This window comes from Malus domestica, chromosome 05 (genome assembly GCF_042453785.1).
Source record: "Malus domestica chromosome 05, GDT2T_hap1".
Classification (NCBI taxonomy): Eukaryota; Viridiplantae; Streptophyta; class Magnoliopsida; order Rosales; family Rosaceae; genus Malus; species Malus domestica.
Genome location: NC_091665.1, coordinates 44,781,820 through 44,794,985, shown reverse-complemented (window position 1 = coordinate 44,794,985; position 13,166 = coordinate 44,781,820). Strand labels below are relative to the sequence as shown.

The 13,166-nt window shown below is 37.9% G+C and overlaps 4 protein-coding genes across 4 annotated transcripts; 1 reads left to right on the top strand and 3 right to left on the bottom strand.

Moving 5' to 3' along the window:
* Nucleotides 1-28: 28 nt before the first annotated feature.
* Nucleotides 29-2,322, bottom strand: LOC103434628 (transcription factor ILR3-like). Its single transcript, XM_008372981.4, has 5 exons — nt 1,890-2,322; nt 1,136-1,198; nt 915-992; nt 657-819; nt 29-530 (listed from the first exon to the last, which is right to left on the bottom strand). The coding sequence occupies exons 1-5, from the start codon at nt 2,033-2,035 to the stop codon at nt 264-266; spliced, it is 717 nt and encodes a 238-aa protein (XP_008371203.3). The 5' UTR covers nt 2,036-2,322; the 3' UTR covers nt 29-263.
* A 511-nt stretch (nt 2,323-2,833) lies between these two features.
* On the bottom strand, nt 2,834-4,368 carry LOC103434629 (thioredoxin-like protein CXXS1). Its single transcript, XM_008372982.4, has 3 exons — nt 4,142-4,368; nt 3,808-3,930; nt 2,834-3,307 (listed from the first exon to the last, which is right to left on the bottom strand). The coding sequence occupies exons 1-3, from the start codon at nt 4,253-4,255 to the stop codon at nt 3,155-3,157; spliced, it is 390 nt and encodes a 129-aa protein (XP_008371204.2). The 5' UTR covers nt 4,256-4,368; the 3' UTR covers nt 2,834-3,154.
* Nucleotides 4,369-5,004: 636 nt separating this feature from the next.
* LOC103408816 (kinesin-like protein KIN-14C) lies at nt 5,005-10,263 on the bottom strand. Its single transcript, XM_008347633.4, has 17 exons — nt 9,966-10,263; nt 9,490-9,732; nt 9,242-9,386; nt 8,917-9,026; nt 8,673-8,792; nt 8,356-8,559; nt 7,993-8,202; nt 7,818-7,892; nt 7,586-7,732; nt 7,377-7,515; nt 7,147-7,256; nt 6,633-6,794; nt 6,347-6,567; nt 6,002-6,083; nt 5,799-5,903; nt 5,594-5,698; nt 5,005-5,493 (listed from the first exon to the last, which is right to left on the bottom strand). Exons 1-17 carry the CDS (start codon nt 10,008-10,010, stop codon nt 5,314-5,316), a joined length of 2,403 nt encoding a protein of 800 aa, XP_008345855.2. The 5' UTR covers nt 10,011-10,263; the 3' UTR covers nt 5,005-5,313.
* Nucleotides 10,264-11,643: 1,380 nt separating this feature from the next.
* Nucleotides 11,644-13,086, top strand: LOC103434631 (oxygen-evolving enhancer protein 3-2, chloroplastic). The gene is made up of 3 exons (XM_008372985.4): nt 11,644-12,134; nt 12,477-12,772; nt 12,868-13,086. The coding sequence occupies exons 1-3, from the start codon at nt 11,831-11,833 to the stop codon at nt 12,964-12,966; spliced, it is 699 nt and encodes a 232-aa protein (XP_008371207.1). The 5' UTR covers nt 11,644-11,830; the 3' UTR covers nt 12,967-13,086.
* The last annotated feature ends 80 nt before the right edge of the window (nt 13,087-13,166 follow it).

The window sequence follows — 13,166 nt, the reverse complement described above, 5'->3', positions numbered from 1 at the left end:
CATAACATTGGTAAAAATAAACCAAGAGTGTCATGAATGCCTCCAAGTTTTGCATTTTATAGCACATAAATCTTCGATCCCGAACAATTTACAGGTCAAAAATGGAAAATCATACAATCTACAGAGGTAATGCTTGATGAGAACTACAACTTTTATAAAAAGCAGTCAATCAAAGTAGAAAGCTGGAACAAAATAATCAATTACGAGAAATAACTTTGAAGGCTTCTATGAGCACCGGTAAGATATAATTCAAAGCTGCCAACTCAAGCAACAGGAGGGCGGAGAACATGGTCCTGTGAGGTATCAACTGCAGCTGGTGGCATGAACTGCCACATGGACATTCCAGGGTACCCGACGAAGGGCATCATTTTCCCGCCAACAACTTGGCCCGGGGCAGAAAACGGAGTTGGGATTGCAGCAGGGTGAGGAAGGAAGCTTGGTTGAGTACCCAAGGCTTTAATCTGACGCTCGATGTTGTCTTTCTCCGCTTTCAGCCTCTGCTTCTCATCACGAAGTTCATTCTTCTCAGCCTGCAGAAAAGGTAAATATAAAAATTACCGAAGGCACTGACTCAGCTATTCAAGCAGTTTAGTGAACAAAACTTCTTACACGAACTGCATCCTCATATGCCTTATAATAAATAAACACAGGCATACCTTCAACTCATTTATCGTCTCCTGCAGATTTGCACTTGACTCCTTTAGTTGTTGGGCTTCCCCACGTAACTGAGTTACCATTCGAACAGCATCGCCCAGTATAGCAACCTTGTCAGTTTTGGGTGGCCTTCCAGGTTCAAGGATAGAACTCAATTCCGCAAACCTTAGGATTATGCGAAAAGTCAAGATGAGAAAGAGAGTAAGAAAGAGTGAGAACGACACGGAGAGATCTTTGAGCATTAGAGAACTAGAGCATGCCTGTCATTCAGTCTATCCCGCCGCATTTTCTCTCTACATGCTTTAGAACCAGACACACTGTTTGATCCAGTCCTAGCCCTGCGATTGAAACAATAAGCGCAATTCAATCCCGATGAAACAGAAGGATAGTCACATAGCAAAGTTATTCCAACTAAACTCCAAAACAAACACAAAATCTCTATGCTCAAGCACTCTTGGTACTTGGTACTCAGTAGACATACCGTTTTCGCAACCCAGTTTCCTTCATGCTGTCTGGATTTCCAAATGAGTCATCAAATTCCGTGCTGAGAAATAAAACAGCAACACGAAAATGAGTTCATCGTCAAAACACAGAAAGTTGATCTTGGTCAACATAGTACAGCCAGAAAATGTTCAAAAGGAATACTTTTAACACAATGTCTACGTCATTAGTATTACTCATCAAATTACAGCATCCTCTTTTGATTAAATTAAATTCAACTAAAACGGCCAGCATTTTTCATAATTTGCAATAAAATTAAGCAGTTAATGACTATTATAAACAAAAATCTCTCTCTATGATTATCTAATCATAAATCATCAGATTAAGTCCTGCAAAATTATTATATTACCTCTCACTCATCAAACAAAATAAGATCCAGATTAATAAACAAAATCCAGAATTATAAAATTAAAGTTCACGAAGAAATTGACTAATTATAAAAGTTTCAGGAGTACCCAGCTGAAATTAAAGTTTAGAAAGAAATTGGTCGGTTATAAAAGTTCGGGTAATTGACCAAAATCAAAGCAAGAAATTGACAGCTCTTTACAAATTCGAAAGGAAATCGACAAATGCCTCATTTACGATTCAAATAAAACAGTATTAAAATAAATTGGATAATCATCAGAAAAGAAAAAGAATTAAAAAACATTGATTCCCAATTCGCATTCAACAGCAGGGAAAACCCAATTGCAGCAAAGAGATGAACTTTGTTACCAAAAATGGGGATACGGTACCTGGGAGCAGTCGGACCAGCAAATGAATGATCCGGCCAAGAGAAACCGGGCGGGTCAAGCGACGGAAGTTCACCGCCTGGCACAAGAATGTCCTCAATCACACCATAATCGAAGACCCAGTTGGGATTCTGCGGCGGGGAACCCATGTTCTAATGCTTGCCGGAAATTCCGAATTTCCGGCGGTGAACCCTGCAGAGGCAGCGCCGCCGTGGTCGGCCGGGAAACGCAATGGGAAGGAATATTCCGGAATCAATTTTTTTGATTAAATAATTTTCTGAGTGAATTTTGGTTGATGGGGGATCTCGGTGGTTGGAACTTGGAAATATATATGCGGGAGGAAAAGAAAAAAAGTGGAGAGATATTATTTTGTTGCAAATTATGGAAAATCAAGCAAAAACGGAGCTGGTGCGTCGCCACGTTGCACAGACACCACAAAATGTGCCATTAAAAAATTCTTCTTTTTTTATTTTGCACCCTTGTATTTTGCTTTATTTTTTTTAGTCCCTTGGTAGTTGGTTCTTTGCATTGGGCCTTGAGTTCCAAACACTTGGGCTTTTAATTTTGGATCCAACCCATGGACAATATGGGCTTTAACATTCTCTTAATTTCGAGGCCCACTAAAATTGGGCATGGTTCGGTCTGACGCAAGTATTTGGTCGAGCGAAATTCAAACACAAGATCACGGATGTAAAATCAATGCATTTATTCGCGAGTTACAACCTCCTTGCATTCACTATGTTATCCAAGAAACGTTTATCATGGTTTAAATTGTGGGAAGTGATTTTCGTACTCTCATTTTCTCATAAAACCCTTTTTTTTACTTTTGATTAAATCATTAGAAGGAGCATCAACGAAAGTAAAGGAGAAAGCAGGAGTGTGTAAATTACTACCCTAAATCATAAGGCGGCTATTAAAACTCAAATGAAAAGCAACTTCTTAACACATTCATCTAAATTTCCCACTGCATTTACAAGCACAATTTACAACTTTTGAAGTTCAAAGACACATATTTGATCACTAGCGACAGAAAGAATACAAACAACAACGACTATCTCATTAAGTAAGGTCGCCTGTATGAATCATACAACATCACTGCACTTGGTTTTGCGGCAAAAGACAGAAAGAATACAAGAAAAAAAATTACAAACTTATCATCCGTACAGCAGCCAAAGGAAAAACTTACCACCCATATATCTGTGTCAAAACCCTCCACAACCACTTATTTCACAACCTCAAACTGCATCATATCACACTGCAGTCTGCTGCTATGCAACGTCCACACGTATGGACTGAACGAAACCCTCGATCCTTTTCCTTATCTCTTCCGGATTGGCGCCCACGAGCTTCTCAACCGTTGCACCTTCCCTCATCAGCAAAAACGTTGGCATCGCCATTATCTCCAGTCGAGTCGCTACCTCCTGAGAAAACACAACAAGGAGACGCCATCATAAACAACAACGAAATCCCCGTGAATAGCAGGTTTTAGTCCCTCTCTTTGATTGTCCGATTACTGCAAGTACTTGACAGGTAAGTCTTCCAACTTTCTTATCTTCGTAGCGAAAAGATTTGTAAAACACACATGACTGGAAGCGATATCCGAATAATTATAAACAAAAACTCAAGCAACATTCAAACCCCGAAACGAAAATTCCCATGAATGTGAGTTTTTAGTCCTCTTTGATCACCATTTCTTTGAATCATCTGTCTGCACCAAAAAAGGTTCGTAAACTCGTGAAGTTTGCCATAACCTCGAAGCAGATATGGCTCGAAAACAGCGGATCAAAAGGTCGGAAGCTACTTTTCAGAACCATCATCAAATGCAAAGATGTGTCTGTCATATATCTTTACCGGATTCGATATAATACATATACATATACAGATTAGACATATACTTGTTTGAAGAAATTTGGTTAATTACCTTAACCTCGTCGACATCAACGGTGAGAAACAGAACATCCGAATAATCTGAGGCAATTTCCTCGAAGAATGAGTTCATAACCACCGAAGGCATGCACCACGAAGCAGTGAAATGTGCAATAATCTACAAACACATCCAACCAAAAACCAATTCAACAACAAACTCATAATTCTGAAGTTGTGTTCAAATTAATCATGTTCACGTGCAACAGCCAAGATGGCTAGAGCTGTGTGCTTCTTTTGTGCAAGTTCGAATCCCCATTTTCACGAAGTTTAGATTAGATTAGAATACCGCTCGAATCAAACGGGAAATCGAGAGAGTTGAGGAGACTTACAGGGCAGCCTTGGTTGGAGGCTTGGGAAACATACAAGTCCCAAGTCTCCACAGAGTCGACTTTTATGGCTTTGGGCCTAGTGATCTGCTGCTCTTCATGTAGTTGACTTGCCATCTTCCTCTTCCTTCTCTGCTTCTTCTCTGGCTTTGGCTCAGTTGGGTGCCCTGTTTTGACAACTCTGGAATTAAAACTCTCTTATTTTTTGTCACATCTTGAAAGCAACAGGCTTGATATTTTCATTTCATGAAAACTGGTTGGGAAACAAACAAGATTAGGATTGATATGAATGCTGTTGGGCCCACTTTAAACTCATTGTTGACAATTACGGCGGATTTTTTTTTTAAGATCCTGTAATCGTGTTCGTTCATCACATATAGTGCGATAAGTTTTCGTTAGGTACTATTTATATTTGAATTTTAAATAATTTATAACCGCACGATTTATAATGAACGGATACGATTGCAGATCCTAGGAAAAGGATCCGGCAAAAGTCCTTTTCAGACAATTACTTTACTTTTAAGTGATATATTAATTTAGATTAATCTAGAGTGTGAGACGAGAAATTCAAACTAAGAAGAGTAAATTCGGTTTTTTTGTAATGTGACCAAATCTATCTATAAAAGCGAGAAGAAACAGAACTAGTGCAATTTCGTTTGTTTATTGGGAGAATGTGTATTGTTCCTTGTCAAAAAGTTAAAAAAAATATTAGAACAGCTTATAGAGAGTTGTGCTATTCTTTATAGCAAATCAATTATAGAGTGACATCAACTACTTTCATAACACCGGAATAATTTAACGCACATTTAAAACTGAATAACACGAAAGTAAACATGTAGATATAAAGATGGTCCCACGTCAAAATCTTAAAGAAATCTCAACGGTGGAATATATTAAATCATTAATTGTGATACAAGCGTTCATCACAACGATCAATCAAGTTACTAAGACAATAATTCTATATTGTCACAATTCATAAGCATCAAAAACTAACAGATGGATCTCTTAGGACAGGATACAAATCTAGAAGTACAGATTTTGTAGTACCTCGAAGCACAAGAACTACAAAAAACAAACCTTACACACCCCAAATCTGCCTCCATTCTACACACAACACACGCTTTCTCTCATACAGACGACATAAACCGAATGCAAAACGAAAATGATGACAAAAGCTAGCCGTAACTTAAACGATTATCGACAGGCTTCATGGACGTTTGCCTTCGAGGAATCCCGATTTCGCAGGCATTGACCCTAGCAGCGAATCGAAGAGAGCAAAGGGATTCCCCAACTGAAGAGGAATCCGGAGAGATGTTGACAACCATCAGCGTTTTCGAATCCCCTCCAAGACAAGGCTGTTTATACATTCAGATGTCATCCAACGATATAACTATTACAATTCCTTGAGAACAAAGAAAGCTGCCATAATGGTAAAACAATCAAAGATTACTATACCTGTAAAAGATAGGTCAGCTTGGAGTTCCTAAAAGGAACATGGTCCTCCTTTTTCGCCAAAGCAAATATGACGTCGCTCAACGATGACAAACTTTTGTTAATGGCCTAATTATTAATGACATTGTTAGCTAACCGATAATAAAAACTGAGAATATTTCACATCTATCCGGGAGAAAAAGATTGGGGATTTTAAAGAAGAAAGAACCTGAGTTTCCTTCAACCGCTCTCCGGTTGCGCCACTCCTTGACAATCTTTCACTTCCAGCTAGGTCAATAAGATTTAAGACTCCTTGGACTTGTTGTTCAGTGTTCTAACAAGGTTAAAAAGCATATAAGTAATTAAACTTAGAACAAGCCGATGAAAGATTGCTTAAAAGTACAAACAAATCATCGCATGCGGAAAACAAACCTCATTAATCCCAGATATACGCAAGGTAAACACGAAATGGCTTCTCGAAGATTGCTCATTCATATGAGTCTTGCCTACAGACCTAAGAGATCAAGAGATCATATATGACAGAACCAAAAAAGTACATAATCATATATCAAAAGTTGTATACAAAAATACCACTGATAGTACTGCAAATTAGATGTAACGCTAAAATGGCACCAAAGAAATAGCATTCAAGAATGAAAAGCCACATCAGTTTTGTGTTTTGATGTTTTGAAAACTTGACATAAACATTGCTAAGTGCAACCTTTCAAATAAAATATCACAAGGCCAATATGGATGCTCTTGAATTTTGATGTATACCTGCTATGTGCAGCCTGTTCCAAAAGAGATGAAATTTGATTTATGCTACAAACGTCAACGATCGTGAGGTCAGAAACGTATGTATTTCCATTTGCATCATGCTTTATCGTGTACTGCTTTCCGCAAACACCATTTTCTGTCTTTAACAAGTCTGCACTGCTTGAACGACTAGTGGATAACAAGTCACGAATGTTCTCATTATATATTTCGAGCATTGAGGCCTGCATATAATTAAAGGGGCATTATAATTTGCAAAACTAAATAAACAAAAAACATGATATATTACCTGCATTTTGTATTTCCAACCCTGAGCCTGAAGAGCTTGACTCGTTTGGAATATTTGCTCTAGTGAACGAGGTATTAAGCCTTTCTGCTCCGGAGCATCTGGTCTGCCCATCATAGTATAAGTTTTTCCGGAACCTGTTTGACCATAAGCAAATATGCAGACCTGAAAAAAGACAAACAGAATTTTCTATTTAGTACATGTCTTTGACCGTATGAAAGGTAAAAGAATTCACCAAAGAGGTTAGAAGCAGGTCTAATTCTAAAAACATAATCCAAAAATACAAAGGGAGAGAAGAAGGATCAGTACATAACCAAAATACCCAATATTAAAGCCTGACAGCCAATTGCTAAAGGCAAAAGTTATGCTAGATTATGGACTTAGAAACCAAATAATGGGGGAAATAAGCGTCACCGTTTAAAATGCCGAGAAAAAAAAAATCAGCCTAAAAAATAAAAAATCAGCCTAATGAACATGTAATTCCTTTAAAAGCATATAAATAAGATTTAACATGTACCTTGTAACCATCAAGTGCACTTTGTACAAGTTGCGATACTTCCACAAAAACGTCTTGTTGGGAAGTCTCGTGGTGAAACACTTTGTCAAATGTAAAATTAAATTTTTGGCCTACAAGTTCAAACATTTGAAGTGTAATTAGATCCAAACAACTGAGTAAAGTGGTGTATACGTCTATATGATTTTAAACTAGATTAAATTGAAGCCAAAAAACATTAGACATGCTCATACCACTTTGTACCAAGTCAACGCCTCTGCCAAGAGATTCGGTTGCTGTAGGATAAGAAACTACAGGGGTTTCTGTTGCATTAGCATCATCAGGTAGCAATGGGCGGACTCGACAGAATACCCTGATATTACCTTTTAATTCCTATTAAAGAAGAATATTAGTACCCTGAAATCTTGCTGATTATATAACATGTTAAGCAGTGAAAAATTACCAGAATGGTGTTATGTAATTTTTTCCTTAACTTCTCTCCTTCTAGTATTTGCAACTCTGATTCAGCCAGGCGGTTTTGCAGCTCCTGCACGATTCTCTTATGTTCTTCAAACTCTGTCAATGTTTCTGAAGCGGATCGACTGACCATCTAAAAGAAAATAAACGGTATAGGTTTAACTTATGAATTGACAGGTATAAGAAACATTTTGAAACTCCTATTGAATTAATATTACCTTAAGTTTATCATTTGCGGCAAATAACTCATGCTTTAATGTATCTATCTCCTGTTTTTGAGATGAATCTCTTTCCTGGAAAAGCATGCCCAGCACAGTATTAAAAAATTGATACATGAGGAAATCATAAATAAAAAATTAAAACAAAATAAAATGAAAAGAATGTAACACAAACCTCCAAGGCTTTTGATTTTCTCATCAACCTATCTAACTCTTCACACGACAATTCAGTGTTTTCCTTGTACTTCACCACTTGATCCCTCAAATCTTGAATCTCTCTTGCATGCCGATCGCGGTCATCTCTAACTTGTTGCAGTTCCCCACGAAGGCATTTGATTTCATTATCTAATAGTTCCTTCTGCTTTAATGTTTCTTCCAATGAAGCCTGCACAAATGTGCATACAATAAAGAGACGTGATATATTCTTAAATTCCAGATGAATAAATGGATTATTCCCAATAAACCATCTCTTAGTTGACGAAAAAATTGAACTAAAAATAGATATCATCAACGCAAGGAATGCTGCACAGATACTTACTGTTACTTTAGCCAACTCATCTTGCAACGCCTTATTGTGAACCCTCAAATTGCTAAGGGTCTCCAGAACAGTCCTTTTCTCATCTTCAACTCGTTTGAGAGACTCGGTGGCAGTTTCAAGATCTTTTTGGAGTTTGCTATTGTACTGTTGTAGACTCTTGTTGTACTCTTGTGCTCGATTATACAAATCCTGATACGAAGAAACCTGCAGCGACACAATTTTAGAAATATACCAATTGCAAATTTTGATAAACCGGAGGGGAATTGGGAAAAGAAAAGTAATATGCAGAAAGAAGAGAAAAAAACTGACTGTATTACCTTCTGGTCTGCAACTAATTTCTCCTCCCGCATTATTTCAAGCTTCTGTGAGAGAGAAGCTTGCAACTTCTCAGCAGCATCCCTTGCTTCCTTTTCACTTCTATGACTAGCAATTGCATCCTGTATGCCAAGCAAAGGGATGAAAATAAAACATGAGACGAGAATACCACGAGCCAAAAACAAAAGCAGGGATAACAATGATATCACCAAAATTAGTGTGTAACCACATGACTGGAAACCTTACCAACTTCTCTGATTCTTCCTTTGCAAGTTTCTCTTCCAAAGCAGCCATACTTTCCCTCAGCTTTGAGTTTACGGCATTGAGCTCATCGACCTTGTTTTTCATTTCCACCTCTTAAGAAATAAAAAAATTGAACACATATTACAAATCTGTTCCTCTGAACAAAAACTTTTAAATATCAAGCACAACAGAACCATATAGGTTCGTTTGTAACCGAAGCACGATACTACTTGACGAATTACTTGAGATTTCCAACTAAAAACTCTATATTATTATGAAATTATGCCACTCCAACAGACAATGGAATGAATAAAGAATAAACGACTACCAGTATCCGAGCATTTTTTTTCAGCAGAAGCCAATGCCTTCCGAAGCTTTTCCTCCTCGAGAATATGCCCTTCCTCAACCTGCTGCAACCATCTGATGCATAGCTTCAGCCTCTTGCTGTAATCAGCTAACTGATCAGCTTTCCCCTGCCATATAATCAATAGAAAACGTTAGAACAAACCATCAATTCATAGTTCAAAATAAGCACACAAAAAAGCCCTATTTAAAACAATTGGGTGAGAAATAAACCTTATGATCAAATTTCTTCACTTTTAACTTCTCAACCAACAACGCCTCGACTTCTTCCTTGGTAAACTCAACATTGCCACACTCTGATCCCTCCACACTGCCTATATCGCCGGTACCTGCTGCATCTTGCTTAACAACAGCAAGTGGCGGTCGTTGGCGGCCATTGCTACTCGGTAACTCCGGTTTTCTTGTTTCGATTCTTCGCCGCTTGTCTAAGGGAACTTCATCAAGACTACTCTTTTTCTACACAAAACAGAAACCCACAATTAAAATCCACCATTTGAAATCCTTCTGTACACACTCCTACTCAACGGATCGATATGATAATAAACATTAATTTTCAACCAAACCCCAACATTCATTTCCTACATTTTCCATCAATTTCGAACCCAAAACAAAACCAAAACTGTCAAGTTTAAATTTTTTATTCTATTTTTCAAAAAATCAAAGTTATGAAATGAAAATGTAAAACTTACAGAAAACGGACTCCGAGGAGCCCTGTTCTGGTTGCGAGAAGCCATGAATCAGGTCCCGTTCTTCGCCGTCGATCTGGTGGAGCCGATGGTCGGATTTGCACAAACTGGGGTTTGGATTGGTGAGATCGAATTAGGGATTTTGGCAGAAAGGAGAAAGAAGAGGGAGGAGAGTGAAAATTTTGAAATTGGATCTGGCGGTACACACATTAACACGCTCCTCCAAAAAGACTGGTGATTATTTGGGCCGGGTCGGTTTTTTGTGGGTCCAAGGACCCAAGTTAATTGATTTATTTATTATGGTCGTTTTTCACACATCAGAAGAATTTTATGAGGTGATGTTATTTTCACGTTCATTTTTACGTTTCACACACGGTTTTTAATCTTTTCTTTTAGTTTTTTTTTAAATCATTTAATCTGATAATTAAAATTTGAGAAAAGTGTGTAGGGTAAAAAAGAAAAAATGTCTAAATACCACTACCGTTCTTATACCATCTCATGAGTCCAATCCACGTTGAAAACACTACCATAAAATTGAAATTTATAAAGTTTCAAAGTAGATAAGCAAACACCTGAAGATTAAAACAACACATAAACAATCTAAGATTAAAAAGTATGAAGTACATGATGTTCAATTTTCGTGTATTGCAATTCAATATTTTTGTTGATGCGATGACATGAAATAGAAATAGTGAAATTTGGAGGCTTCAATCGATATTTGAGAGAGAAACATAAATAGGTTGCATTCGAATAACGCTATTTGAAAACCAAAAACTCAATGGAGCATTTCCATAAATTGTTTATGATTTTTTCTTCCTTTTTTTTTGTTCGCATGGGATTGAATATTCCGACATAACAACCTAGAATTGTATCACTATAAATTCACTTAATCCGTTTTCAAATTTCAATTATTTTGGCAGACATTAAATTTGGATTTAACACACGAATGGAAAATTCATCAAACATATTTGGTATACAACATATGAGATTTTCACAAAAATTTGAAACTTAAAAATACCAATTAAAATTTGCAAGTGTTAGTTGTGGCTTCCAATATGAAAATGGATGCTGATTCCATGATTTATTGATTGGAAAATAACTCATGTGCTTCGGCAAGAGTACTTCAGCATAACCTTTCAGTGGGTCTCTGAATGTATGAAGTTGACTAATGCTCGATAGCTTCGAGGTTGGTGAAATATGTATAAACAAAATTCATCCTCTAACCAATGATCAAATAGATGTAGATAATCCTTTGTACATAATTCCATCTAGATAAACAAAAATAGAACAAGAACTAAGAAGTGACTTCGATTGTAAATAATTTTAGAAAAAAAATTCATGTCACGAGTATATGTAAGTACAACAAAACAAAGATGCGTAATGTCATCTAAGAACTTAAAATGCGTAAAAACTGCACAATTGATTCAAAAATATTGTCATAATCACATCATGAAAGTAGGGGAGTTTCTCAAATTTTCACTTTATCAAAATCTCATGGTTGACGGTTGTGACGAGGCTCAAATGGATGCTATTATGCTAGAGACTAATAACATCATTGTCATAATCTCATGGAGTCCACGTGTCCAAATAATACAATCCTAGTTGGAACATTATCCAGCTTGTCAAATAGAAAATGCAACAAGGAACACTTGTCAACCTCCCATTGGCTACAGCCACATCCAGCTTATCCAACCAGAAAATGGCAGATAAGGTCCTTGCCCGGAGCCACTCTACATCACATAAGCATAGAACAAAACATCACAAATCATCCACCTAAAAAAATATAATTTCCACATTTCTGCCACTGAAAACTGATCGTTGTTAAATAACAAATAAAACTATCTCAGAAAGTTAGGAAGGTTCAGGAAATGGCACAAGCTATGGCTTCAGTGGCTGGCATGCACGGCTCCTCCCAGGCAGTTTTGGAGGGCAGCCTCCACCTAAGTGGCTCGTCACGCTTGAACACGGTCAGCAGCACCGGCAGGCTAGCCGTGGCGAGGTCCGGGCTCACCATTAGAGCCCAGCAAGTGCCTTCGGAGCCCGAAACTAGCCGTAGGGCCGTGCTTGGTCTCGTCGCGGTTGGTTTGGCCTCCGGGTCATTTGTCCAAGCTGTGCTTGCCGAGGCTAAGCCCATCAAAGTCGGTCCTCCTCCACCACCCTCCGGGGGATTGGGTAAGCCCTTCACTCTTGACCTTGTCACTACTTTTCAGTCTTGGCATGGCAATTGCATTAGAATACTAAAACATAATACAGAAACTTGTTACGAAGCTGAAAAAACGTATAATGTTTTAGGACTCGTTTGAGACTGTTTCTGTAAGAAGCACTTTTGCTCATGAGTCTTGTTTTTATTAGAACACAAAATTTCAAGTGCTTATTGAAAAAACACTTAATTTAATTGCATTATTAATCATTGGAATTGGATTTGCCACACATTATATTTAGTATGAAAGGCATGAATTGTTAATTGGGTGTGTTGAGGAACTTATGGAGGTGAATTTGTTATCGTTGTGGCAGCTGGAACCCTAAACTCGGATGAGGCAAGAGACCTTGACCTGCCATTGAAGGAGAGGTTCTTCATCCAACCACTCACTCCGGCTCAGGCAGCCGCGAGGGCGAAGGAGTCAGCCAAGGAGATTTTAGCTGTCAAGGAGTACATTGACAAAAAGGCATGGCCTTACGTCCAGAACGATCTTCGTCTCAGAGCCTCATATCTCCGTTATGACCTCAAGACCGTCATTTCTGCCAAATCTAAAGCCGAGAAGGAGCCCCTCAAGGAACTCACCGGAAAGCTCTTCAAAGACATTGACGGCGTAAGTTCACCACGACACAAACACTTTTTTTACTTGACTTAGATTGTGGTTTGTATTGATTCATACACTTATGTTTTTTTTGTGTCTGGGGACAGTTGGACTATGCAGCAAAGATCAAGAGCACCCCGGAAGCAGAGAAGTACTACACCGCAACCGTATCTTCCCTCAATGATGTTCTTGCAAAGCTTGGCTAAAACCCTAAAAGGGATTAATGTATTTGATGTATAAGGCTTTTTAAGAGCCTTGTTTGCCTGTTTATGAGATCAAAATGTTTGGATGCTATTTGGAGGAAATCTAGTGATATTTAAGCATCATATTTTTGCGCGTTAATCGTGAACATAATTGTTTGTTTCCACAGAAAAAGATGCGTGAAAACACTGGTTCTTAAGATGAA